Here is a 25,831-nt window from a genome sequence, read left to right as displayed (position 1 = left end):
CCGGGAGGCCGTTGGTGCTTCCGGAGACATTGGTGGTGAGCCTCGGGGCTCCCGGGCAGCCGATGTGCACAGGGCGCTTGGCTGGTTCCAGCTGCAAAATGTCAGAAATCTCCCCGTTCTGCCAGGCGGCTGCCAAAGGGAAGGGAGGGTTAGGGCGCTTCTCCCAACAGCCCAGGGCCGGCTCCTCTGCCTTCCTTGGCGGTTGGGAGAGCGCTGCGCCCCTTTCAGTCTCCCTGGGGGCCGCCAGGGTTGCTGCGGTTGGAGATGAGCACTGCTGGGGAGAAGTCAGCGGGAGGGGGAGGAGAAGGGAAACTTCTGTTCGGGACGCCTTTTCCCTCCTCTCCCCCGGATCTCCCCCCGGCAGCGCTCGCCCCGTGGGGGCTGCCTGGCACCGATCAGCTGAGAGGCTGGCAAAGAAGCGGCTCTGGGAGGAAGAAGGCAGGGATGCTGGCTGCCATTCGCTTCCCTTCCTGTTCGCCGCCGCCTGCAGCCCACAGCACCCCCTCTAGCTGGTGTGGGGGTGGCTTCAGCCTGTTCCTGCCCTTCCCCTTTTGGCTGCCGCTGCTTTTCTGCGGTGCCCAAGCTGGCCCAGCCCTGACTTGCTGCCCTAAACTCAGGGAGACCCTCTGCAGTCCCTCTCGTCTGGCCGGGATGCCAGCGAGAGTGTGTTGGGCTGAAGGAAGGAGGGATACTCTCTCTCTCTCTCTCTCTCTCTCTCGCTCTCTCTCTCTCTCTCCCTCCCTCCCTCCCTCCCTCCCTCCCTCCCTCCCCCCCTCCCTCCCCCCCCTCTCTCTCTCTAGAAACATATATCATGTTTGCAATAATTTACCTTCTTTTCTAAATAGGCACAGTTCCCTTACCGGAACCATCACTCACTCAAACCCACATACACACACGCACACATACACACTCATGCACAAAACCATTTTTCTCCATTCCAATTCAGATCCTATAAATCAATTGCTCTGTGAAACATCTATGAAAAAAATTCAGGTGCTCAGACATGAAAATGTGCCGCTCAAACACTATACTTTTCTGCTCACACTGAAAAAAAATTAGAGGGAACATTGCTGCCTATAGTCAATATAGGCACAGAGTTAAATTTTTTAAACATTTTCTAATGGTGGTGTGCCTCGTGATTTTTTTCATGAAAAAAGTGTGCCTTTGCGCAAAAAAGGTTGAAAAACACTGTGCTAGTTCAACCCTGACTTTTCCTTTCTAATATAACACATATTTCTAGAAGAAATTTTTAGATATTAACAATTGAAAACTCACAAAAAGACAAAAATGGAAAACTGGAAGCTTTGTACTCGGCCACACTTGTGGTCATCTGGGATAGCTATTGGTTTTCCCTTCATATTTTTAAACAGACATTTAATCAATAATATCTGCTAAGGTGGTCAATATCCTTAATAATGTCATGATGTGCAAGTAACACTTCCTTGTTTATTTGCTTTCCCCCTTATTCCAACACTGTTCAAGGAGATAAGATATGCCACCACCGGGGAATGCTTCACTGCCAAGCAGCTGATTGGTGATTGGATTTACCTCCCAGAATACTGCCAATCAGCTGTTCTAGGTGGCGGGGATTGCCACTGTCGCAGCCTGTTTTCTGCTCCCATAGCCCATTCACGCCACAGCCCGCTTGCTGCCTTCACAGCCTGTTTTGCCCCGATCACCAGCAAACGGGAAGTGACGAACGGGCAGCAGTGGCGATCTCTGCTGCCTAGAACAGCTGGTCAGCACTGCACCAAGACCCTTCCCCCTGCAATATTCACTCTATAAGACGCACAGACATTTCCACCCACTTTGGTGGGTAGTGCATCTTGTAGTCTGAAAAATACAGTACTTCTATTAAAGTGTGCTGAGCACCAGGAGAAATAAACAAAGACGAGGGTTTTTTCCAGATTGGTAAGGGTATATCCCATTTCTTCTTGTTCCTGGTTAGCCTCTTCTGCCATCATTCTGCCATGGTATTAATGCAACATTAGAAACTCATTGGATTTGCATAAGAACAGTAGGCTACTCTAGCTGGCAATGATACCTTGACCAGTAGTGTCCCAAGTTCAAATAGATAATTCTTCTGACCCCCCCCTTGACGGCTCGTTAACAAGCGCAGACAAACTTAAAAGGATTTTTATCAGTTTTCAGTTCAAATTGGCTTCGAGCCCAGAAATAACATAAACATCACTCTTCGATAAGAATTCAAAACAAAACTCTTACAAGCAATATGCACTTCTTCCGAAGTCTTCACGGATCAGTTTACAAGAAACACCAAAGCACTTGTCCAAGTGTAACAGGCATAAATCAAGATTAGTAATCAAACAATATTTTACCAAACACGGAACACATGAAGGAACGTTGACTCCAGCGACTGGGGCGGGGCAGCATCTCTCCTTTTATCTCCAAACCTCCTTCCACAAGCCCCAGCTGCATACTGAATTTTGTATCCCGAAAAAACTCTCAGCAGAACTGCTGAATCACAACCCTGAATTTTGTATCCTGAAAAAGCTCACAGCAGACATCTGCTGAGTCACAACAGATAATGGTCTAATTCAGGGGTGTCAGACTCAAGATCCGTGGGCCAGATCCAGCCCGCAGGGTGCTTAGATCTAGCCCATGGGCCTACCCCGGAAACAGCAAAGGACCAGCCCGTGGTGCCTCTGTGGCCCTCCCAAGCTCCATTTTCACTGGCAGAGGGTTGTAGGAGGCCATCACAGCCGAAAATGGAGATTGGGAGCCTGCTTTTGTTGGCAGAACGCTTGGGCCACCACATGCGCCCCCAACACGAGTGACAAGCTGGCCATGCTCACCCTGGACCCCTAAGGTCAAACACAACCCTGATGCGGTCCTCAATGAAATCGAGTTTGACACCCCTGGTTTAATGGGACTTAATTTGACATAATGGGATCTGAAAGGAAGGGCAGACAAAACAATATAGTGATACTTGACAGAGGCCTAGTGTACACTCTGTTTAGTTCCTGCATAAATGTCATTAACTCATTTTTTTAATATATTTTTTTAATTTTTTAAACAAACACAACACAAAGAATCCTCCTTCTTTACATACTGTAGAAAGTATATCAGTTGGTTACAAAAAACTTTTGTGCATCTCTTCCACAGTCATCAATCATAATTCATATTAACTCAAGTATTTTAACTCAGATATTTATACATATTACTATCATCATACCTCCATTTTTATTTGACTATAATTGTTTAAACGTCCTTCATCATAAAATATACTAAGATTTAAAACATAACCACATACTGGCATTTCATTTGCTATTTCTAAAATCCTCCAATAACACTGAATCCTTATGGCCTATTCTAGCTAAACATCCATAATATTTAATAACAAAATTTTCTAATCCTCCTTTCCAAATCACTGTTTATAATTTACATCCAGTTTCCTTATGTTGTACCCATACATATATATATATACGTTGTTATCATTATCCCTCCTTTATTTGACTGTATCCTGTATTATAACATTTTCCCCCTAATAATCAAAAATTAACTAAATTTAACTTAGTTCTTTTTTATTAGCCTTTATATATAACCAAAAAGATTTCTAATCTTCCTTTCATAGGTACCATTCAATATTCATATCCAATTATTACTTATCATAACAATACATACATATATACATACATACATACATACATGCATATATATATATATATATATATATATATATATATATATATATATATATATATATGTAATGTATATACATATATATACATTATTATCATTGTCAATTATTTATTTGACTATATCTATTGTCACTAAATTTCACTAAGTTTAACTAGTTTTAAATTATACACTTTCATCTATCAACCTGTATCTTTCCAGTAGCAAAACAGTCTCATGTCTTTTGCCATTTGTGATATCAGTCCTCTAATCATCTCCTTAATCAAATTTGTATGGACTCCTCTTAGCAACTCATTGCTTATTAAGTCTCTCATGTAATTTCGATGACCTTCTTCTGTTTCCTTAATTAGCTTATCTTTAATTGTCAGTAGTGTTATCAATGATGTTGCTAATAAAATTTCTCTCTTTAAATCCATAAATTCTTTTGTTTTTTCGTCTTCTGTATCTTGCCATCTGGGGTAGAGTTCCCTTCCATTTAATTCCTCTTTCAGTGTTCCACTCTTTCCATTTCCAGACACAAACCAATCACCATAGATATCAGCGGATTTAATTTCTTTATGGTCATTTTCCTCTTCGGTTTTTAGGACTCTAACCTCCACTTTTTCCACTTGATAAACATCTCCAACTTCTTCATCATATTTTACTGTTAGATGTTCTAGGTTTTCTAACTTCTTCTCTGTCCTCTCAAATGTGTTTGATAATTTCTGAATTTCTAACAATATCTTATGCAGGCTTAAAGTTTCTTTCTGCTGTTGAAATTGTGCCATTATCTCCAGCTGACAAACACTGCTGCTCTGGCTTGGAAGGTTTTTACAAGATTAAGCATAAATTCACAATAAGGTCTTATTTTCACTTTTCTCTGGTTAAAGATATACTTCAAAGGAACATCTGTATGCTTTTCCTCTTATCACTCTCTATAAACAAACAGTGAGACCTTGAAGTGCCAAGCCAGAATAATCAGTGAGGAAAGTAAAAGTGTTTTGTTTCCAATACACAAACCTCCAGCCTCCGAATAGCAGTGTTTTTCTTTCCTTCTGTTGTTACAATTTTATTTGTTTCCTTTTGTATCTTTTTATATTCCAAGTTTTTTTTTAAAAGTCAAATTATTGAATGAGTTAGAGAAGAGAAGGAGAAAAACACCCACAGTAATGAAGAAGGAGAATTTTAGTCCATAGGTTACAAAGAATAATAATAAAAGAAAAAAATAGAAGAAAACTTAATCCATTCGTTTTAAAAGGCTTGCATAAATTCCATCCATGAACATAGCATTTAAAAAGTAAGATAACCCACTGCCCAAAACAATTCAAAGCTTAATTCCACCACTTATTTCTTCTGTTCTCAAATTTAAATTAACTTTATGTTTTTTGTATGGCAGTCTCTTTTAAAATGGTAAAAATTCCTCACCAGCTGGTTTCTCTTTCCGTATCCTTCAGTTTTGGAGCCGCCCCGACTTCATCAGCCTAATGGCTGGATTTTTTGTTGCCAGCTTGAAGAACTTCTCTTGGATCGATTAGGGACTTTGTGATGTCCCTGAGATCAGCAAGACGTATTCTTCCTGTTCATCGTCTCTGCGGGATAGTTTAGGTCCGATTGGACCACTCAGTGGCAAAAGTATCAGCGGCAGTCTCGGATCATCGAGACCGCATGTCCGTATCGTCGCAATGTTGGCTCCTACTCCATAAATGTCATTAACTAATGATGTGTTGAAGAGGGCAGCAAGGCTGTTAGATTAACCAGTCGCTTTGTCTATCACAACCCATGCAAGCAAATTCAGGACCATGCCATCTGGCAGTGATCTAGTACAGATGCAGTAGGATCTGGCCAGGGATCAGCAATGGGAGCAACAGATGACATGCCAGTAGTCTGTCAATACGTTTGTAACTTGGTAATCAGAAAGGTTCTACCTGCCTCTTTCCAATCCTTTGATTTGATCTTCATTATTTGGTTTACCATTTCTAGGTCAAATGAGGAGGAGGAGGAGGAAGAGGAGGAGGAAGAATGGAAAGACTGTCCTGATTATACAACTTCTGGTGAAAACAGCTGTTACTTCAATGCATCCTTCACCTCCATTTGGGTCCCTTACTCTGTTCGGCTTTACATTGCCGATCAGATATACGATGAAAAAGATTTCCGGGTGGAAGAGATAGGTACTCTTGATATGAATCCCCTTTGCTTTGCTTCTTAGACTAGAGTAAAAGTTTCACACACAAGGATTTTCATAAAATAAATTCATCAGCTCCTATTATAATTTGTGCTTTTCTCTAACCTTCCTGCAATGGAAATTGTGTCCCATTCTGAATCTCTTCCTGATTCTGGATGAAGATATCATTTATCCTTCCCAGTTCCTGCCTATCTTTGCTCTTTACAACTTAGAGAAGCATGACTTTACTACTCTTGTCTAGCAGGTTTAGTTCAGGTTCAGTTTGATTCTAGTAAGTTCTAGGTAGGTCTTCCCATAACAACAACCCTTTGGAGTACATTGGGCTGAGAGCAAGATCTAAAATCACTGCTCGCTATTACAGTGGCTCAATTCAAAACCCTATTCAGAATTAAAATAGCTAAATTTGAGACTTTGAAGCAGATGGGGTCATTACTCCACATATATGTAGAGGTACCAGTAAGAAAGAGGGTGACTGTCCCAGGTACAAGGGGAGAACCTTATTGAAAACTATTTTAGGGCTTATAGTATAGTGTTCGTCTGTATCCTTTCTTAAATGGGAAAATAATGCATTGGTGCCAGTTTTCAATAACTGTGCTGCCAAGATGTGACAGTCATATCCTGGGGAACATTAAGAAAAAGTTAATGGACTATAATAACTCCTAAGATGCTATTCCTCACCCTGACCTAGAAAATCACTGCTGGTCAGAATCCCAAACTGCTTTTTATGCATAGGAACTTTACTACCCTTCCTCAGTCCAATTTCATAATGCCAGTTCAATTTGTGCATTAAGTATTTTAAAATATACAACAGTCTTTTCAAAATAATACTGTTTGCATTATTTATTCTAGGCTGTGTAAACAGTTCTATAATGTTCTAGGCTGCATAAACAGAAGGATAGAATCAAGATCACGTGAAGTGTTAATACCACTTTATAAGGCCTTGGTAAGGCCACACTTGGAATCCTGCAACTAGTTTTGGTCACCACGATGTAGAAAAGATGAGGAGACTCTAGAAAGAGTGCAGAGAAGAGCAACAAAGATGATTAGGGGAATGGAGGCTAAAACATATGAAGAACGGTTGCAGGAACTGGGTATGTCTAGTTTAATGAAAAGAAGGACTAGGGGAGACATGATAGCAATGTTCCAATATCTCAGGGGCTGCCACAAAGAAAAGGGAGTCAAGCTATTCTCCAGAGTGCCTAAAGGCAGAACAAGAAACAATGGGTGGAAACTAATCAAGGAGAGAAGCAGCCTAGAACTAAGGAGAAATTTCCTGACAGAACAATTAATCAGTGGAACAGCTTGTCTCCAGTAGTTGTGAATGCTCCAACACTGGACGTTTTTAACAAGATGTTGGATAGACATTTGCCTGAAACAGTACAGGGTTTCTGGCCTAGGCAGGGGGTTGGACTAGAAGACCTCCAAGATCCCTTCCAACTCTGCTATTGTATTGTATTCTATTCTATTCTATTTATGATGTGTGCTGATGGGAGGGGTATACTGTTAATAGACTTTTTCTATTACATTTTGATTAACTCTGTGGAAAAATATGTTTAAATCACAGTCATTCCAGATCCTCCAGTTGGGCTGAACTGGACAGTGCTATACACCAGCCCAAGTCGTGTCTTTACTGATGTTCAGGTTACATGGAAGCCTCCACTCTCTGCAGATGTTGTTAATGGATGGATCATACCTGCCTATCAGCTTCAGTATAAATCTGTCAATGAAACAGAATGGCATGAGGTATGTATTGCAAGAACAAAACTTAGATACCTTCCTCAGAATTATTGGGAATGAGAAACAAATATCAGGGACCTGCAAAAGCTTAAAAGCTTGTAATTTACAGTTTGGGAAATACTTTGAAAACAATACATCTGCATATTTGCAAATTAATGAGTTACCATATATATTCATAGACTCTATAAACACACTCTGTTTTCCTATGTAATATATAGTGCAAGTCTTTCTATTTCTCATACTGTGTTTTCCTCCCTTGCCTCATGTATTCAGTATTTAATATTTAGTAGATGGAGATCCCACTATTTAATAGACCTCTGACATTTCCCCCTCTGCTTCTCTACATCCCTCTTGCATATGGATAAGGCCAATAGCACAGCTTGAACTTAAAAATAAGCATTGTATTACATCAACAATGTACACTACAGTAGACATGTAGTCCAAAAATAAACTTGCACAGTTAAGTTCACAGCCTACCGTAAAAGAAAAAAAATATATGGCCTCACATTTTAGAATTATCTGCAATTTATACAGAACCATAGAGGTGGGAGGATCTTAGGAATCACCTAATCTAAATATTGTTCAGAAGATTCAGTAGAACATCTTTTCACAGTTGATCCCAAGTTTCTCTGAAGAGTAAAGGAGGTGTTTAACTTGAATTTGTTTCCTTATACTTTTAATATACTGGTTTGTGCCTTGCTCTCTAGGGTAACAAAGAATAAGTCCACTTCCTCTTCTACATATCAGATATTTGAAGACAGCTATCATATTTCCTCTCAGTCTCTTCTGTAGTCTAGATATTCCCAAAACCTTTAACCATTCCTCAAGGTGGTTGTTTTCATGACCTTCATATTTTCAGTAGCCCTCTTCCAAACTAACTCCAATTGGTCACTACCCTTTTTGAATGTCCTAAACAGACATAGTATTCCAAGTGGGGTCTGATCAGGGTAGAGTCAAGTGGCACAATTATTTTCCATGAAATGATTTATATGCTTCTGTTAATACAGCTCAAGATTGCATTTGCCTTTTTAGCAATTAACATCTCAACCTCTGGCTCGTGTCAACAAGGGCATCCGAAAACTCTTTTCCATTTATTTCTACAAGCCACGACTGTCCCATCCCGTATACTGTATGTGCCCTACATTTTTCCCCATAGGTGCAGAATTTTATTTTTCTCCCTATAGAATTCCCTCCCATTTCAATTAATCATTTTCAATCAAACTTTCCAGTTTTGTATCACGTGCAAAATTCTTAAGTGTCCACTCAACCCTCATTCAATTCATAGATTAAAAGATTGGAAAATATTAGAACCACTTGCTGATAAATAAGTTCTAATAGACTACATATTAAGGTAGTATCCACCTTAATATTGTTGTAGAAGAAGCATTTCCCAGGTGTTCTTGTTTTTTCTTATGGGTGATTGAGGATTATGTATATTGAAGTCTATCACATCTGGAAGGTTAAGTTTAGGAAAGAATGTTCTAGAATTTCAAAACATTCAGATCCTAATTCTGCCTCCTTGCTTAAGTTTTGTATTTAAAGAGTACTTTTCTTTATGAGTAGCAACAATCAGTTGAGGAGATTCAATGTATTATTACAGGTGGATTCAAAACGTGCCACAGAAGTTCCAGTATATTCTTTAAAGACATGCCGAGATTATGAGATGCGGGTTCGAGCAAAAGGATTACCTGAAATTTATGGCGAATTCAGTGACATCCTGTATGTATCATTTGATTCAAAAGGACTGGTGCCATGTGAAGAAGGTGAGAAAAATCTCTTCTATGATATTGCTTTTGAAATATTTTCTTAACACCTTGCATCAGAACTCACTACAAACTATTGTATGCCCATACGGATGGAAACTAATCAAGGAGAAAAGCAACATAGAACTAAGGGGAAATTTCCTGACAGTTAAAACAATTAATCAGTGGAACAACTTGGCTCCATAAATTGTGAATGCTCCAACACTGGAAGTTTTTGAGAAGAGATTGGACAACCAGTTGTCTGAAATGGCATAGGGCCATGATGGTGAACCTATGACACGTGTGCTCAAAATGGCACGCGGAGCCATGTCGCATGGTATGTGCAGCGTTGCCCATTCCTCTTCCAGGTTTCCGGCGCACTTGCACCCACGACAATCAACTGGCCTTTGTGTGTGCAGCAGTGCTGGAAACTGGAAGAACTGGTCTTCCATTTTCCAATGAGAGCATGCGCGCTGGCCAGCTGATTGTCGCACATGCATGCGAGCCAGTAACTGGAAGACTAGCTGACCAGCGCACATGTGCATGCCAGAAACCAGAAATTCATTTTCCGGGACACGCATGCCTCCTGGGCAGCTACTCTTCTGGGTTGTGGGCCAGACGAGCACACATGTGCGAAACGGACACACATGGTCCACCATCACTGGTATGGGGTCTCTTGCCTAAGCAATGGGTTGAACATGAAGACCTCCAAGGTCCCTTCCAACTCTGTTGTTCTGTATTTGGCGCACCCTGTGCATGGAATGCTTGAGAACATGTGCAACATTCTTCTGAACCCAATTTTCCCATGGGAATATGAGCCTTGCACAGAATCTTTAGCCTAGAAAACAAGCCATGCTTCCTCTTAGGCCGTTTTTTGCTGGAATCTGAATTGGTAGCACTGGGGAAAATGAATTGTAATGGTATATGGGAATGACCTTGAAGGACAAGGGGAAGAGATGCGGTCTAGGGAAAGATCAGTCAAGAGAGGAAGGAGCCCCTAGTGGTTTAACAGCCAGAGCAAAACACACACACACACACACACACACACACATACCTTAGAAAACACCTACCCTAATTCATCCTGCTATTAAAAGTGACATCAGGCGATTTGCATTTTCGGAGTGATAAGACTCTTGATGTAACCATACGATAAAGTAGATTTAGATGATCTGGTCATATTTCCTGTCTGATTCACCTGGGAGGGCTGACTGAATCTATCGTGTAAACCAGTGGTAGTCAACCTGGTCCCTACCACCAACTAGTGGACGTTCCAGCTTTCGTGGTGGGCGGTAGGGGTTTGCTGTAACTCTGCTTTATAAATTTTATAAAGTAAAGTTACTTCCCTACTTTATAAATCACCATTACTGTGGAACCGGTGGGCAGTTAGAAAATTTTACTACTAACAGAGATACAAAAGTGGGCGGTAGGTATAAAAAGGTTAACTACCCCTGATGTAAACTGTGGGCAAAGGGCCACAAGGGAAACTGGAACTGTTGTGGAGGGCCAAACTAATAGAGCCACTACTGCCAAAAAATAAAGGGCCAGGTGTTTCTGTAGGCTACAAAATGCTCATGTCTGATGTAAACATATGGGCAGAGGGTTTTCATTGGACTCTACTCAGGCAGATATGTGGTATCTATCTGCCTGTCTGCCTGCCTGCCTGCCTGCCTGCCTACCTGCCTGCCTGCCTACCTACCTACCTACCTACCTACCTACCTACCTACCTACCTACCTATCTAATCTATCAAATTTATATGGTTATCCACCTCACAAGAAGAGACTCTGGGTGATGTATAACAAAAAATAAATAAAAATAAAACATAAACATGTCAAAAAACAATGATGCCACTCCACCCTGTTCCCCACAATGGTGCTTCCAAGATTACTTTTAAATTCCAACTTGCAAGAGGACCTGAGAATATATTTTGGGAGTTCTGAATAGAGAACTTAATTTCCATGAAGATAAGATTATTTGTTGGCATAACAAAGCATTCTGAATCCTGGAATGAAAAGCCACAGAGAAGGAGGAGGAGGACTTGCCATCTTTCCATATTCTGTTAGCGGAACTATGGCTGGTGAGATTGTGGAGTGAAGTGGAGACTTGGATTACTGTTTAGGAAATGGATGGACTAGCAATATCCATGTCCAATTTTCATCTGCAGGATAGGGAGGCACATGTATAATTCAGGGGTGGGTTCCAGCTGCTGCTGCTACTGGTTCACTTTTGTTGCATGCACAGTGCAACAAAAAATGTTCTGCACATGAACAGAAGGCAAAAACAAGATAGCGCTCCCTATAGCGGCCAAGAGAGAACCAGTTTAGGAGTCTGGCAGGCCTGGGTTGCTGCCGGTTCCAACGACCCAGGCCGCCAAGTTATTACTGATTCGGACGAACCGGTCCAAACCCGTGGGAACCTACTTCTGGTTTAATTAAACAGACCACCTTCATCTCTGAAGGCTTGTAGATGTTATCAGGTATACATTCTTCAGGAATATTTCTAATGAAGAGATTGTGAAAGTTACACCTGTTGAATCACTCCTGGATGTATCACTCTGCAACATAAAATTGACTTGAAAAAACAAAATAAACTATGAAAACTGAAACTTTAGAAGCCGAACAGTTAGCTTAAGGACCTTTATTAAATAGCCAGTATTATCTCATTATCTGATATCTATGCTTTGGTGAGTTGGTATTACTGCTGTTATGTGAAATGAATTTACTTACTGCAAGCAAACTGCTGATCGAGCCAGCAAAATAAGGATAATATTTGAAGTTCTAGCCTTGCAGAAAGAGAAGAGATTTAAAACAGAGGCAAGATTTTCAAGATGTGAAAAGCTAGAAATAGCAATTAAAAATATTTGAATTCTGAGCAAATTCTGTAAACAAAAAAAAATGAAAAGCCTCGGTGACTATGAGTCAGCAAATAGTATTATTTCTTACAGTAGGGACGAAATGTCTTGGTTTATTAGTGGCATTCAACTGGATCATCTTTTCCCAATCTGGTTATCTTCAGGTCAAAAGTGTCCACAGGGAGGAGAAAAGAGAGGCAGATGATTGTGCTACAAATACCACCCCTTTTGTTGTGCATCATGACATCATGTACATGTACAAAAGGGAAATTGCTTATAGCAGGGGTGTTAAACGTATGGCCCATGGGCCGGATGCTTCACACACCCCAGCTCCGCAAATGGGGGAAATGTTGCAGAATGTCAAATGACAGCAACGTCACGTGGCAAGTTTGATACCCATGGCTTACAGCATGCTTGAGTTCCAGTGGTGTTAGACTTCAATACCCAGATAGCATAGCCATTGGAAAATTGTAGGCATTGAAATCCAATTTATCTGGACCAAGTTCAGAGAACTAAATAAGACTGACCTGGTTGACTTACTAGGGAGATGCCATGTGTGGGAAATCTATACATCACATGCAGATATTTTCTAAACAATCATGAAACAGCAACATGTTGATCAAAGAAACACAAACAAAACTGGAAAGTGATAGAAATGTCACATTTTTAATTGTTTTTTTGTTCCAGAAATCGAAATTGCTTGGCCTTTGGCGATAGCCTTTGGAACACTTGGCCTAATTGTGATACTGTCTTCAATCTTCTATTCTAAACAACAAAAGTAAGTTTTTGGTAGATTTTTGCCTCTAATCTAACTCATCCATTTTCTGTGGCTTTTCTCTAAGAACTTTTTGACAGGGTCATTTTATTTTGGCTCTCCCAGGTACATTTGTTCTTTCATCAGGACAAAAGGATGTTCAGAAACTCTTTCCAGACAATTAGTTTTACGACTGATGGTAGATTGTGGTCATGTGGGGAGCAAAATAATCTTTACTGGAGATATTGGAATGGGAAACTATTGAAAACTGCAAGGATAGTTTCTAGCAGTCAAAAATGACTGAAAAATACACCTTGAAGTGTGTATATGGCATACTTCCTATTTTTTGGACTTTTACTAACAAATCTGTAAACATTTCAACGTATCACCCTTACACATATTTGAAATTTACTTATATACTTGTATTATGGCACATACATTTCTACTTGGTTTGGGAGAAGATAAAAAACATAATTTTCTTCACAGAGAATGGCAGAAATGAAAAGGAAATTAGATGATGAGGAAATTGTTTTTAGTCTCATTCCTTTGATGATGAGGAACTGATTTAATCTGTAACAGCCCATTAGCTAGTTTGCAGTATGGCTGAGGTCATAAAGACTAGGTTCCGTCACTCTAGATCAGGGCTGTCAAATTCAAAGCCTGCTGGCCGGATGCGTCCCGCACTGGCCATAGCCACACCTAGTTTAGTGAAGGGGGGGGTGTTCTGCCCCGGGCAATGAGGTTCTGCTCGGGCAGCCAGTTAACTCCACGCTTGGGAATATTTTTTAGATCACGTTTATTATCAGGAATCCTTAATAGCAAAACTTACAGTTCAGTGTTAAGATTCTTCTGACTTTCCCTGATCTGTCCCATCACGTAGTGTAAAAAGACATTAATTCCTCTAACCCATGCCGCTGGTGCAAAGCTGCTTCTGGTAGTGCTGATAGCGATTCAGTGAGTGCGCAGTAGTAAAACAATTTCCCAGGCAAAATACCCCACTGCCCAATCAGGGAGCACAGATGTGGTCACATGTTATGGGACTACATTTCCCATAAGGTAGTTGCATTTCCCATGAGATAGTTGCTTAAAGGAGACAGCTTCTAATTCTTACATTGGCTATATACTGTTGGGACAGCACAGGGGAGGAAGTCCTGATATGTCATATGATGCTGCCGTGACGACATGAGTTTGACACCCCTGCTCTAGATATCCAACTCATCCTTTTATGCCTCCTTTTCCCCTTTTCTGACATCAGCATTTTAAAATTGGAAAATAACATCCCTGGAGTTTTTTATGAGTCTAGAATGGGCATTGCTAAGGGGGCACTGTAGAAGCTACATAGAGAGCCAATGTTTCTACCATCCACCATTCAGCCGTCACTTATAACCAAAGAACCATAAAAAAAACTCAGACAAGTTGCCCCTTAGGCCATAGAAAGGCCTGATACAGTGGAAATAAGAGTGGCTTCATCTGAGTCCTTAACAAAGATTCTTATTAGATAAGCACTGTCAAGGGCTTTAGCCAAATTTGAGCTGGGGAACTTATCTGTTTCTCATTCTCTAAAAATGGACTATTTTGAAAGAAGAGTTCTAGCTTACTCCCTTGGCTAGGTCATCTTCATAATGAATGTAAGGGTTTCACCCATTTCACTACTCTTTAGTTAGCTAGGATACAAATCTATACTGCAGCATTTCAGAATTCTGATTGGGAGCTAAATGCTCTACCATATTAAATATTCTCCCTCCTAAAGATGGTTGCATTTGTTGAGAAATAAATTTAAAATGTGTTGGTTTATATCAGAGTCTTGAATGTTTTCTTGAATTTAAGTGTGAGGATATTGCATTAGGGATAAAGATACCTCTCCTTTACACATTCCTTCCCCTTAAAATCTCTCCATCTCAATTTACATGTTGACAGCTAGAGTAGCCTTGAGGGCAACATCCAGTTGCTTTTGCAAATCAAAGTTCAAAGTATTAAGTATTCTAGTGTTGGTCATGCTTGTTGAGCTGTAGGTTCAAAAGGTTAAGAAGATATCACGATAACAGCTATGCCAACTGCTTCATCTTTGTAAGTCCAAAAGATGAAGCAGATAAGGGAAAAGCAACAACCATGTGGCAATAGAGACGAAAGCTGCCAATGAGACTTCAGTAATGAAGGCTACTTATATTTATGGGAAGGCATAAAGACTAGGAGAATCTCCAACCAAAATGAAGATAGAAGCCACAGAGCTGGATTCTATTTCAGAGGGTTGAATTCAAGGAAGGGATTAATATTAAAAACCCATAAGCCAAAACCCCAGAGAAAGAGAAGGAGGAGAATGAAGGGGAAGAGGAGGAGGAAAAGGAGACAAAATGGTAGACATGCCTCCTGCAGGAAATCGTCAGTCCCTGAAGCTTCCACATAGCACATACATTTTGTTCCTACTCTTGGATGCCCTAAAATGACGAAACATTGACAGCTCTGAGAAGGTATCAATATCAGTGAGAAATCAATTGTATTGATGCAATTGAAACATCAGAAGAAGTGGATGAATTTCTCCTTAGCGTCTTCCTGCACCTTTAATTTCCCTTGTTTAGATTAGGTTGAACCAGTCTTATAATAAATAACATGTTCAGTTTTCAGGCTGGTTTGATTATTGAGTCTTGTTTGCAAACTTTGCTTTAAAAGAACCCAAGAGATACATTGGAATATTCTCAGCTTGCCCGTCCTTGTTTTACTATATTAGCAAATGGATTTCTGGCAAATGTGATGATACTCCTATCCTGTTGAGAGGCAACTTTTGAGTCTGAAAAGCATTGGATAATATGAGAGAAGGCAAGTCTCATGGAGCTAAATGATCCAGAGTTTTCAGTGCTATGGAGAGGTCTATACTACACTTCTGTTTTAATCCTTCGATAACCCTGGCATTAAGCCTCAGACTCTTGAGTTTGCAGAATACATCCAGGGTTATTGGGCATTGTGCAGTGTATCTTGGGGGTGAACAAATTCAACAAGACAGCTGTGATTGTTGCATGGTGGATCTCCGAAGGGTTGCCAAGGTGCTTGCTTGAGCTTCCCTTGTAGACGGTATTTGCTGGATTGATTGATTTGCATACTGAGTACAGCCAGGGGTGGGCTGCTGGGGGGTTTGCAGGGGTTTGGGAGAACCTCTAGCTAAGATTCTGGGCAGTTCAGAGAACCCCCAAATCCCACTCTTGGATGACCCCCGCCTACCCCACTCCTCCCAGGAGTCCCCACGCGGCCCATTTTGGATGCAGGAAAGGGCAGGGCGCACATGGAGGCTTGGGGAGGGTGAAAAATGGGCTTACTGGAAGTTCAGGAAGGCCAGAAACGGGCCCATTTCCAGCCTCCAGAGCATGGGGAAGGCAAAAACACACACACACCCGTCATGGTGCAGGAGGCTGAATAGATCACACGCACCACACCCAGGCCCACCCACCAACTGGCCAGAGATGCCCTTACTAAAATTTTTGAAGTTCACCCCCAAGTACAGCAATTAGGGTAACCAGGCAGCTACAGGCAGCAATGTGGGAAATGATTGTGAATTAGATCATGCTTATAGGCAGGATTCCCTCCCACTGAAGGGGAATAGGAAGTAACTTTTTAATTGTGCTGGATTCATTCCTGTGGAGGGAGAAAGAAAAAGGATTTAAAAATTGCCACAAGCTAGCATATTGCTCTTTAATTGCTTGGAGAATGCTGCTTTGTAAAGAAGCCAAAATGAAAGGTTAAAATTCCTTCACTTTTCTCAGAAACCGCGCTTAGGAGTCAAAGGACAAGTGCAGAGTTGCAGAAGACCAATTAGCTAAAATTGCTGAACAAATTGACAAAATTAATACTGCTGAGCAACCCCAAATGAAAAACAAACACTACTCTATTACTCAGAACTGAAATTCTAAATCGTGGGAAAAAGAACATGACTGGATGAATCTCTCCAAGAAAATCTGGAACGCCAAGCTTAGATTGAAAACCCATTAAAACAGAATTTAGTATTCATAAACTAGTATGTGATAAAGGAGCTGTTAAAAGATGCAGTTCACCAACAGATAAGCAACTGTGAAAAGGACTTTCAGATAACAATGATTTGGCATGGTTTAGATTATTTATTACAAATGAATGAATGAATGTTTATATGGCCACCCAACTCACTCCAAGTGGCTTTAAAAAGGTTAAAAACCCAATATAAAAACAATAAAAGCCATACCATCCCACCCACCCTCTAGCAACAACAATAAAATGAGCCATTTGATGGGCTCCATCCCACTCGAGTCCCCAAGGTCCATTGGCAAAACTAGGTCTTCAGGGCCTTGCAAAAGAATGCCAAAGTGAAGCCAATCTTAGCCGGGATGATGTTCCACAGGGAGAGAGCCACCATGAATAAAACCCTTCTCTTTGGTCTCGCTAGATGGACCTCTTTAGGAGAGGGGAACCATAGCATTTCCTGCCTCATAGAGGGCTTTGACAGTTAAAACCATCATCTTGAATTTGACCCAGAAGCAAATCAGCAGCCAATGCAGCTGCTACAGGAGATGACATAAATGCACATCTAGGCCTGCATAAAACCATGTAAGCAGCCATATTTTGAACCAATTAAAGCTTTAATTTTTTGTTAATGTATATGAAAATATAATATAATGAAAATGTAATAAAAGATTTCTTCTTCCTCTATTTTGGATCTGTAAGCAAATCCTTAATGCCTTGTCATTTGATCCTGGTCAACAACAATCCATTTACCAAAAACAACATATGTATTTTAACCTTGATCAAATAAACCAACCCTATATTCCTTCCCTTTGCTTTTAAGAATCTTTGCTTTGAAGATGTTAATATATTCTCCTTAACTGAACCAAACCAATCCAGCAAGACTCTCAGGATGCAGGTAGTGTCACTTGCATAGCTTGTATGGAAAATGTGGAAGGTAGTATCAAAGGGCTTTTCCAGAGGGCAGTGAGAATAGATTCATTCTGGGTTTTGAGTGCAACGTATTAGCAACAGATCTAAACTAAATATTTTTCAGACTTTTTCATTTTCTATAAACCAAACACTTTTTAATGAGATTGAATAGGATGTCTTGCTGACAATCTGAAATGGCACAATGGTACATATCTGATGTTCCAAAAAGTAAAAATATTCCACCATAGTTTGGGATTTGCCAAGATATAGCCATCCTCCTAAAATAAGGAATTGTATTGTATTTTTCTTGATGCAGTTTAGAAGTCCTAGAACTTAAATGTTAATCTTATTTTTTCAGGTTGAAAATACTAATATTTCCTCCTGTTCCAGTGCCCAAAATTAAAGGAATTGATCCAGACCTATTAAAGGTAATGAGAAATTGATTGCTGTTGTACGAAATCAGTATACCTGAAGGTTTGCCAGCATAGCAGGGATGGATTAAATAGTCTAAAATGGCCTACTCTCTAAAGAAAGGTTTTTCCCAATTGTTGCACAAGTTTGTGGAATAAATTTTTGCACTTTTATTCAAAACATTATTTCTAGTTAGGTATTGAGATTATTTATTTATTATGTGCCATCAAATTGGTGTCAACGTTGGTGACTATATAAATATAAATATAAATAAATGTATAGGACAGTCTGTCTCCAAACTGATTCTTCAGGACTTCCAAGGATGCATCACCTCTGTAATTGTATCTTGTCCTCATCTTCTCTTTCCTTCCACCTTCCCCAGTATGATAGACTTCTCCAGAAATAAACATTGCATGTACTGGAACTAAAATGACTCCCAAAAAGAATATTTTGGGTTTTTTTTTTCATTACTACTATATTCATGCAGATTTTATTATGGACCTAGTATTAGCTACCAGCACCCTACAACCAACTTTAATAATCCCAAGCCAGAGTTTTGTTTTGTTTTGTCTTTGGCTAGTAATAGCAAAAGACTCAAAAGAGAATAAAACAGAAGGCAGGAACAAATAATATTTATGCTGATTCCCAAATCTCCTTTTCATGAATCTCTCCAGCAAAGCTAATATTCTTGGACATCTCAGTAAAACTTCTGCTTTCTTCCATCCTCTGGGTGACCAAGTTCCAAGTCTTGTGCCCTAATTTGCAGGATCTTTTAATTGGGAAACTGATTAAAAATTATGTCTGAATAGAGTAAATATTGCTGCCATGCATATAGAATTCGCACATGAATGATTAAATTTCAACAATAATTGCTACTCTCTTGTTTTATTTTCAAACATTTGTTTTCAGAAAGGAAAATTGGATGAAGTTAATTTCATATTAGCAAGTCATGGTAGCTACATGCCCCAGCTTTATGGAAATGACTCTTGGGTGGAATTTATTGAACTGGATATAGATGACGCTGAAGAGAGAACCGAAGGATCAGATACTGAAAGGCTCCTTGGTGATGTTCACACAAAGTCTCATGGCTGCCTTGCAGTGAGGGATGATGATTCTGGACGGGCCAGCTGCTGTGAGCCTGATGTCCCAGAGACTGATTTTAGTGCAAGTGATACATGCGATGGAGCTTCTGACATTGATCAGTCCAAAAGGGTAAGTGATAAAGAAGAGGATCTCTTGTGCCTTGATCAAAAAGACAACGAGAAATCAATCCCAGGTCTTGACGATGCATCTGCTTGCTTGCCATTGGATAATCCAACCAAAGAACAGGACCTAAAATCCCATGTGCCTGCCACTGAGATAACCAATCCACTAGTCCAGACCCAGTTGAGCAATCAAAGTTCACTAAGGAACATTGATTTTTACGCACAAGTCAGCAACATTACACCAAGAGGAAGTGTTGTGCTCTCCCCAGGACAAAAAATGAAGACAGGAAAAACTCAAAGTGAAGCTCAGAGAGAACCAGTTGCACAGTGTCAATCAACCTTGGCCATGGACAATGCCTATTTCTGTGAGCTGGATGTGAAAAAATGTGTCACTGTCACACCTCCCAAAGAAGATGAGCCAGAAGTTCAAGTACAGAGCTTTTCAGAGGATGCTTACTTGACCACTGATAGCCTTGTCCTTCATCCTGTGATCCCTGCTATGGTAACAACAGCTGCAGAAGAAAAAGATCTGGAAGCTTCTGAGATACCTGTGGCAGACTATACCTCCATTCATATGGTACAGTCCCCACAAGGTCTTGTTCTCAACGCAACAGCTCTCCATGTGCCAAACAAAGAATTCATCATGTCATCTGGCTATGTGAGCACAGAGCAACTTAACAAAATCTTGTCATAGGTTTCTTTCTTTTTTCTTTTTAGTATGTAGGAAACTGTATCATCCCTAGCTCTCTGAAGCTCAGAACACATATGGAGTTGGAGTTTTCCAATTCAGTACAGTGTTACAGAAAACGTCTGAAGTTCACAGAACATTTATTAACTATGATGTGAATGGGGAGGCCAATTCCCAAAAGGAATTCTGTGTTCCTATGCTTTAACCAGAGCCAAGGTGTCCAATAGATTCAGATGGTTGGTGATGATGCAGTCCTTTCCACTTTTACCTGTGTTGTTGAATCAATCACAGTATTGTTTTTGTGTCTTGTAAATATTGTCTAACCAAATGTTGCTGGTGCTGATTCAGTAGCATGACTGTCCTTCATTATAGGTGTTGCTTTGGGCTTCTCCAAAACACATTGGGTATCTGTGTCATGCATTGTAAATCATTTTTTTCTTCAAAAAGCTATTAGCAAGTGTGGAATTTTGTTTGTTTGCTCGCTTGTTTGAAGATTTTGAAATGTTTATACTGGGAATTGGAGAACGAAAGATTAGATAAAGAAGCAAAAAAAGTTTTGTTAAGTAAAGCATTATTATGGTTAATATAAATAGAAATCTACTTTAATACTTCAGGTAAGCAAGCATGAATATTTTATACTTGGACTACATTCTGAGGTTTAATTATTATGATCGATGTATGGAATGTGTCTGCTGCAATCAGTATAGCAATTACCAAAAGAATAAGGAAAATATTTTTATATCTCCATCAAAGCTATAGAGAATTTTAAGTTGCAGCGCTGCTGGGGGTGGGGGGGTGATCATTTCTTAAAAGCACTATTCATATTTTTACCTTTTGTAGCAAACTAAAAACATGTACAACATTGAATATTTTTGTATTGGTAAAACCAATCTGTCATTACAGTTTTATAACAGTAAAGCCTAAGATGGATTTGGAATTTGAGGGCTTTTTAGGAATACAATTATTTTTTTATGACTAAGTAGGCGATTTAATAGTGTTCTTCACAAGAAAGTGTTTACATCCCTTAAATTTTAAACAACAAACCTAATATTAATATAGAGTCAAAAATTATCATCATTTTAGATTGTGAATCGAATGAAAATACAAAATTCAATAGAACAGTATTATGAACAGTATAACTTTTTAAATTAGGATAATATGCTAATTAATACCGATGTAGGAAAGTTTTAAAGAATTAGTGTGCTTAAAGCCTTACGTGTATCTGTTCCTTTCTCAAGGTATGCCTTAACATACTTTAATTTTATATTTTGTTTACATAAACGAGGTTTAAATTCCTTTTCAAATATGCAGTCTGCTTGGGGTTTTTTCCTTGCTGTTTTCCAGACTGCTGATATTAATCTCAGCCTTAGCCTGCCTGGAGGTAACCCGTTCCTAAACGTCACGCAAATGTCACACAAACTTCCCAGAGTTACTGATTTGAACTGGGAGTTTATGACCTGGGGGTGGGAAGCCTTGTGCCATTTAAAGGTTCCTTGTTCTGATTCAGAAAGCTTCTCCCTTTAGCCTCTTATTGAATTTAGCTTCCCCAAGATCTTTAGCGCAGGTCTTTTACATTACCTATTGCCTGAGTCTATTTTTTTTTAAGATGTCAGGGATCAATCCGTGGACCTTTCTGCACATAAAACATGGATTATATCGCCGAGCCACTAATCCCTGACAGGAGCAAAAATGTGAATGGGGAAACATTGCAGTGAATTCAGAGGTACTCAGAGATGATTATAGGTTGTGCCCCCTATGGAAAGGGTGCAGATATTTTGCACTGATCACAATAATGGAAACTCACCAAAAAGAAAAAACGTTGGAAAAGGAGGGGGGGAGGAATGTGTAGGATTTGCCTCTGAACTGGTCTTAAAAGGATTTAAATCTAGATGAAAAATCCTTCCTTTTCATTGCTGTTCCCTTCATGGGCCATTACAATTAATGGCCATATGATAAGCTGTGATAATAATGATAATGATCGTAGTATGTAGATTATAACTGCCTTCTGGGAAATACATTGATATTATACCTGGGTGGCAGTTTTGTTAGTATTGTTTTGATTTGTTTTAAAGAAGTAAGGTGAAGGTCTTGTTACGTGTATTTGCCATAGTCTTCAGTCTTAAAGACAAGTGTAGTGCAATTGTTTCTGGTTTATTTAGAAATAAACCATAGAATGTGCTATCGGGCCAACTTCCGTTTGGTGGGTTTTTATGTTGGCCAAACAAATAAGGATGAAGTTTCCAAAAAGCTCACATAGGACATCTAAATAAAGTTGCTTGGGATGACACCACCACGGAAAAAGAATGTAAGCTTCATTTATTTACATTTTTGAAAGATTGACTCTTTTTTCCATATAGGTACTCATCACACTCAGCTAATTGTCACTAGAAAAACTGGGGGTGGGAAAGAGGATGGTGGGAAACATTAGCAGGTTGTAAGAGACCCTGTCAGCAAAGAACAGCTAGAATGAAAAGAATACCAAGTGAGCAGATCTGACATCAAGCTTTAGTAAACATATGAAATGGTGCAGAAATTTTAAAATGACCACGCACCTGCTTCTCAGCTACGATGTTAATCCTGTGTTATATAAGTAGTCCTTGAGTAGAAATGCACATTTTAGCTGGAGATTGAATCATGTATAAGAAAATTGCTCAGAATCAAGTCAGTGCTTCAGAAATAAACTTTTCTGATATTCATTCTTTGGCTTGCATTTGGCTTTTGTATTTAAGATGTATTTTCTCTAACAGCTGGAACCTTTGATTTTAGGCACTATTGCAATTAGAGCTATGTAAGCCGTTCTTAATGACAAGGGAAATTAATGATACATTTCCCTTGATGGATGTTTTTTTTTCCATCACCAAAAACTAGTTAAATACCTCAATCTCAGAATGTCCTTCGGTACTTTGCTGGTTACGTAAAACAATATACCACAGTATGACGATTTGTGTATTTCTGTTTTATGTATTTAACTTGCCTTATGTCAGTGTTCTGATTCCATCCTCAAAGTTTAAATAAATTTATTTTCTTTAATTCATCATGATGTTGTTGCATACTTTATTATCAAACCTTTACAATGAAGGAGGAGTGGGGACAATATCAAAAAAGATAGTTTACTGTACTGTTAGCAGATGTATTTTTACATGTTGTTTCTATGTAATATAAATGAAATCCGGGGAAATACATAAAGCATGATTGGCAGCCCTAATTTCCACATATTTTTGTTGCTGAGAATAAGGCAGTCCAATTCTGCTTATAGATATGCCAGATTGGGTTCTAAGAATTATAGTCCCACTCATCTAGTTCAGAGGCCCTGATTTCTGTAGTTGTAGCCCTCGAGATACCTTTTGAAAACTGAAATAATTCTTTCACATCATTCTGTAAACCGTAAAATGCCACAGTTAAAACCCCAAGAAAAGTATGCAAAAGCCTCATCAACATACGTGGTGTGATCCTATGAGGTCTGCAGGTTACTCAGAAATGAAAAGGTTGCCCTCTGACCTACAGAAGGTGAAATTGCCTCATGAACTCTACTGCCTCCACTGGTGAAACACAGTAAGACATATTAAGAGGACTATATAGCCCCAAATGTAATGAAGATGGATATTCTTTTGGTTATGGGAAAAGTTGGTCTGGGGAATTCTAAACAATATTTGATTCATTTAATTCATGAAGGACTCCACATGGAAATTCTAGCATCCTGAAAATCTCCAGAGCTGTTATTCCATCTTTCCATCTGTTTCAAAAGGAAGCATATAAATTATTGAATACATTTTAAAAATCAAAAATAAATTCCATAGGTGTAAGACACAGCAGGTGAAAAATTTCTCTAAATATTACAGGATATCTTTTGGCTTCTTTGTGAACTTCTGATTGAACCAATAGAAGAGAATATATGTAGCTCAGAGTTGAACTACAGAACCCTTAATGCTCCCTGAACTTGGTTGTTTGTTAAGAGATGGTTCATCACATGCCTAGGTAACCTCATCAATGCACAGAAGATGTTACCTAGTTAGATAATGAAATGTCCACAAGCAAACAACTAAGTACAGAAAGCTCCAAAAACTCCACACTTCTGATTGTGGCACCTGTGAAACTAATTCCACGCCTCCAGAAAACATCTCACAAAGTTCAGGGATTCTCTGGAGCACTTGAGTGATGAAAACTTCAACTTTATGATTCCTGAACACTTTTAATAGGGGATTAGGGATCAAAACCCTAGGTCAGTGATGGCGAACCTTTTCGGTGCTGAGTGCCCAAACCAGAATGTGTGTGCATAACGGACCCCTAGAAACTCAAAAGACCAGCTGGCCAGTGCGCATGTGCACACTGGTTTCTGGCACATGCATGCACACCAGCCAGCTGGTCTTCATGAGCGTTGGAAACCCAAAGATGAGGGGTTCCAGCACATGCGAAGATCAGCTGGGCAACGCATATGCATGCGCCAGAAATCAGAAGAGCAGCTGGCGATGGTGCGCGTGCCCCAGAGGGGGCTTTGCGTGCCACCCCTAGCACACGTGCCATAGGTTCGTCATCACAGCCCCAGGTCAAATGAGATCAAAGCCTAGAGAAAAAAGTTGAGCAACATTTAATGCAAATTAAACTTTTAGTAGGCAAAAAAACCTTCTCAAGTCATTATTTCAGTTGTGAGCAGATTTACTCATTTCAAAGTTCTTATCTGATCGGCATGATTATATTTGCCAATAGATGATTCCTGATTTAAAATTGAGTCTTCATTCATTAATAAATTACGAAACCCCAAATGGATTTTTTCTCCTTCCTTCCATCAGAAAAAGAAGGAAGGAAAATGGTTGTACTGCAAAAAGAAGAAGACGAGGTGGACAGACTGAAATTGAAGTATATAATAATAGCTTTTAAACTAATAGTACAGCATTTCAGAGGATCTGTGATAAAACTTAAAAATATACGGAACAAATTATCATGTACTGAATAGCAAAAGTACAGTTTAAAAATTAGTCTGTGATATTTTTAATTAGAATTTGGGAAAATATTGATCCAGGTAATACAATGTATTACTAATGCGTACACGTAATAGAAACTTAGCCAGAGGTTTCTTGCTTGAATTCGTAATTTCTTTCTGTTTTGTGACTTAGAAACAACCTAGTCTTGAATTCTAGGTGTATGGACGTCTTCCTTTCTGACAATAATTGTGAATCTAAATAAATTGATAAAATCCTCAGATTTCTGCTAAAGATGAAAAAAAAAGGCCCTTGTTATTTTTGCTAAAATAATTGTTTCTATACAAATCAGGGAGCAGTTTCTATCAATATTAAGAATTAAAACAGCAACTAAACAGCCATTTGCAATATCTAATCTCTGTGTTCTTTGTCATTAAAATCTCTGGTTAGCATTCATTAAATTTGTTCCCTAGAATTCATTAAATTAATCAACTCTGAACCTGAACCTAGCGAAGCTGCTTCTGGTATCGTTTAATATTTCCAAGTATTAAAACATAGCATTAATTTCTTAGGCTTGCAAACATTTATTGCAATGAGCACAGTTAATGGTCTTTCTGGTTTTAAAAAAGCAAACTATAAGGATTGGGGAACCTTTTTGGCTGTAAACAATCATTATTATAATGATTGAACCAATAAATGGTGTACTTTAGGAAGTAAACTTTTGTCCACTCTTTCTCTTACAACAAAACACAGCTGATCCTTCTTTCATCTCTTTCAAATTTGTAGAAAATTCAAGCTCACGTCTTTCTTTTATCCCA

The 25,831-nt window shown here is 39.3% G+C and overlaps 1 protein-coding gene across 9 annotated transcripts in view; it reads left to right on the top strand.

Moving 5' to 3' along the window:
* Window positions 1–23,132, top strand: part of GHR (growth hormone receptor) — a 162,202-nt gene extending 139,070 nt beyond the window's left edge. For all 9 annotated transcript variants that reach the window (XM_032214239.1, XM_032214232.1, XM_032214240.1 and 6 more), the window contains 6 exons: window positions 5,617–5,804; window positions 7,383–7,561; window positions 9,156–9,318; window positions 12,834–12,924; window positions 18,152–18,221; window positions 19,114–23,132. In XM_032214239.1, the coding sequence (XP_032070130.1) occupies window positions 5,617–5,804; window positions 7,383–7,561; window positions 9,156–9,318; window positions 12,834–12,924; window positions 18,152–18,221; window positions 19,114–20,103 (1,681 nt within the window). In that variant the 3' untranslated portion in view covers window positions 20,104–23,132. The remainder of the gene's footprint in view (window positions 1–5,616; window positions 5,805–7,382; window positions 7,562–9,155; window positions 9,319–12,833; window positions 12,925–18,151; window positions 18,222–19,113) is intronic.
* The last annotated feature ends 2,699 nt before the right edge of the window (window positions 23,133–25,831 follow it).

This window comes from Thamnophis elegans, chromosome 3, assembly GCF_009769535.1.
Source record: "Thamnophis elegans isolate rThaEle1 chromosome 3, rThaEle1.pri, whole genome shotgun sequence".
NCBI classification, from domain to species: domain Eukaryota; kingdom Metazoa; phylum Chordata; class Lepidosauria; order Squamata; family Colubridae; genus Thamnophis; species Thamnophis elegans.
The sequence above is the reverse complement of the archived record's forward strand: the minus strand, read 5'-3'. Positions and strand labels throughout refer to the sequence as shown.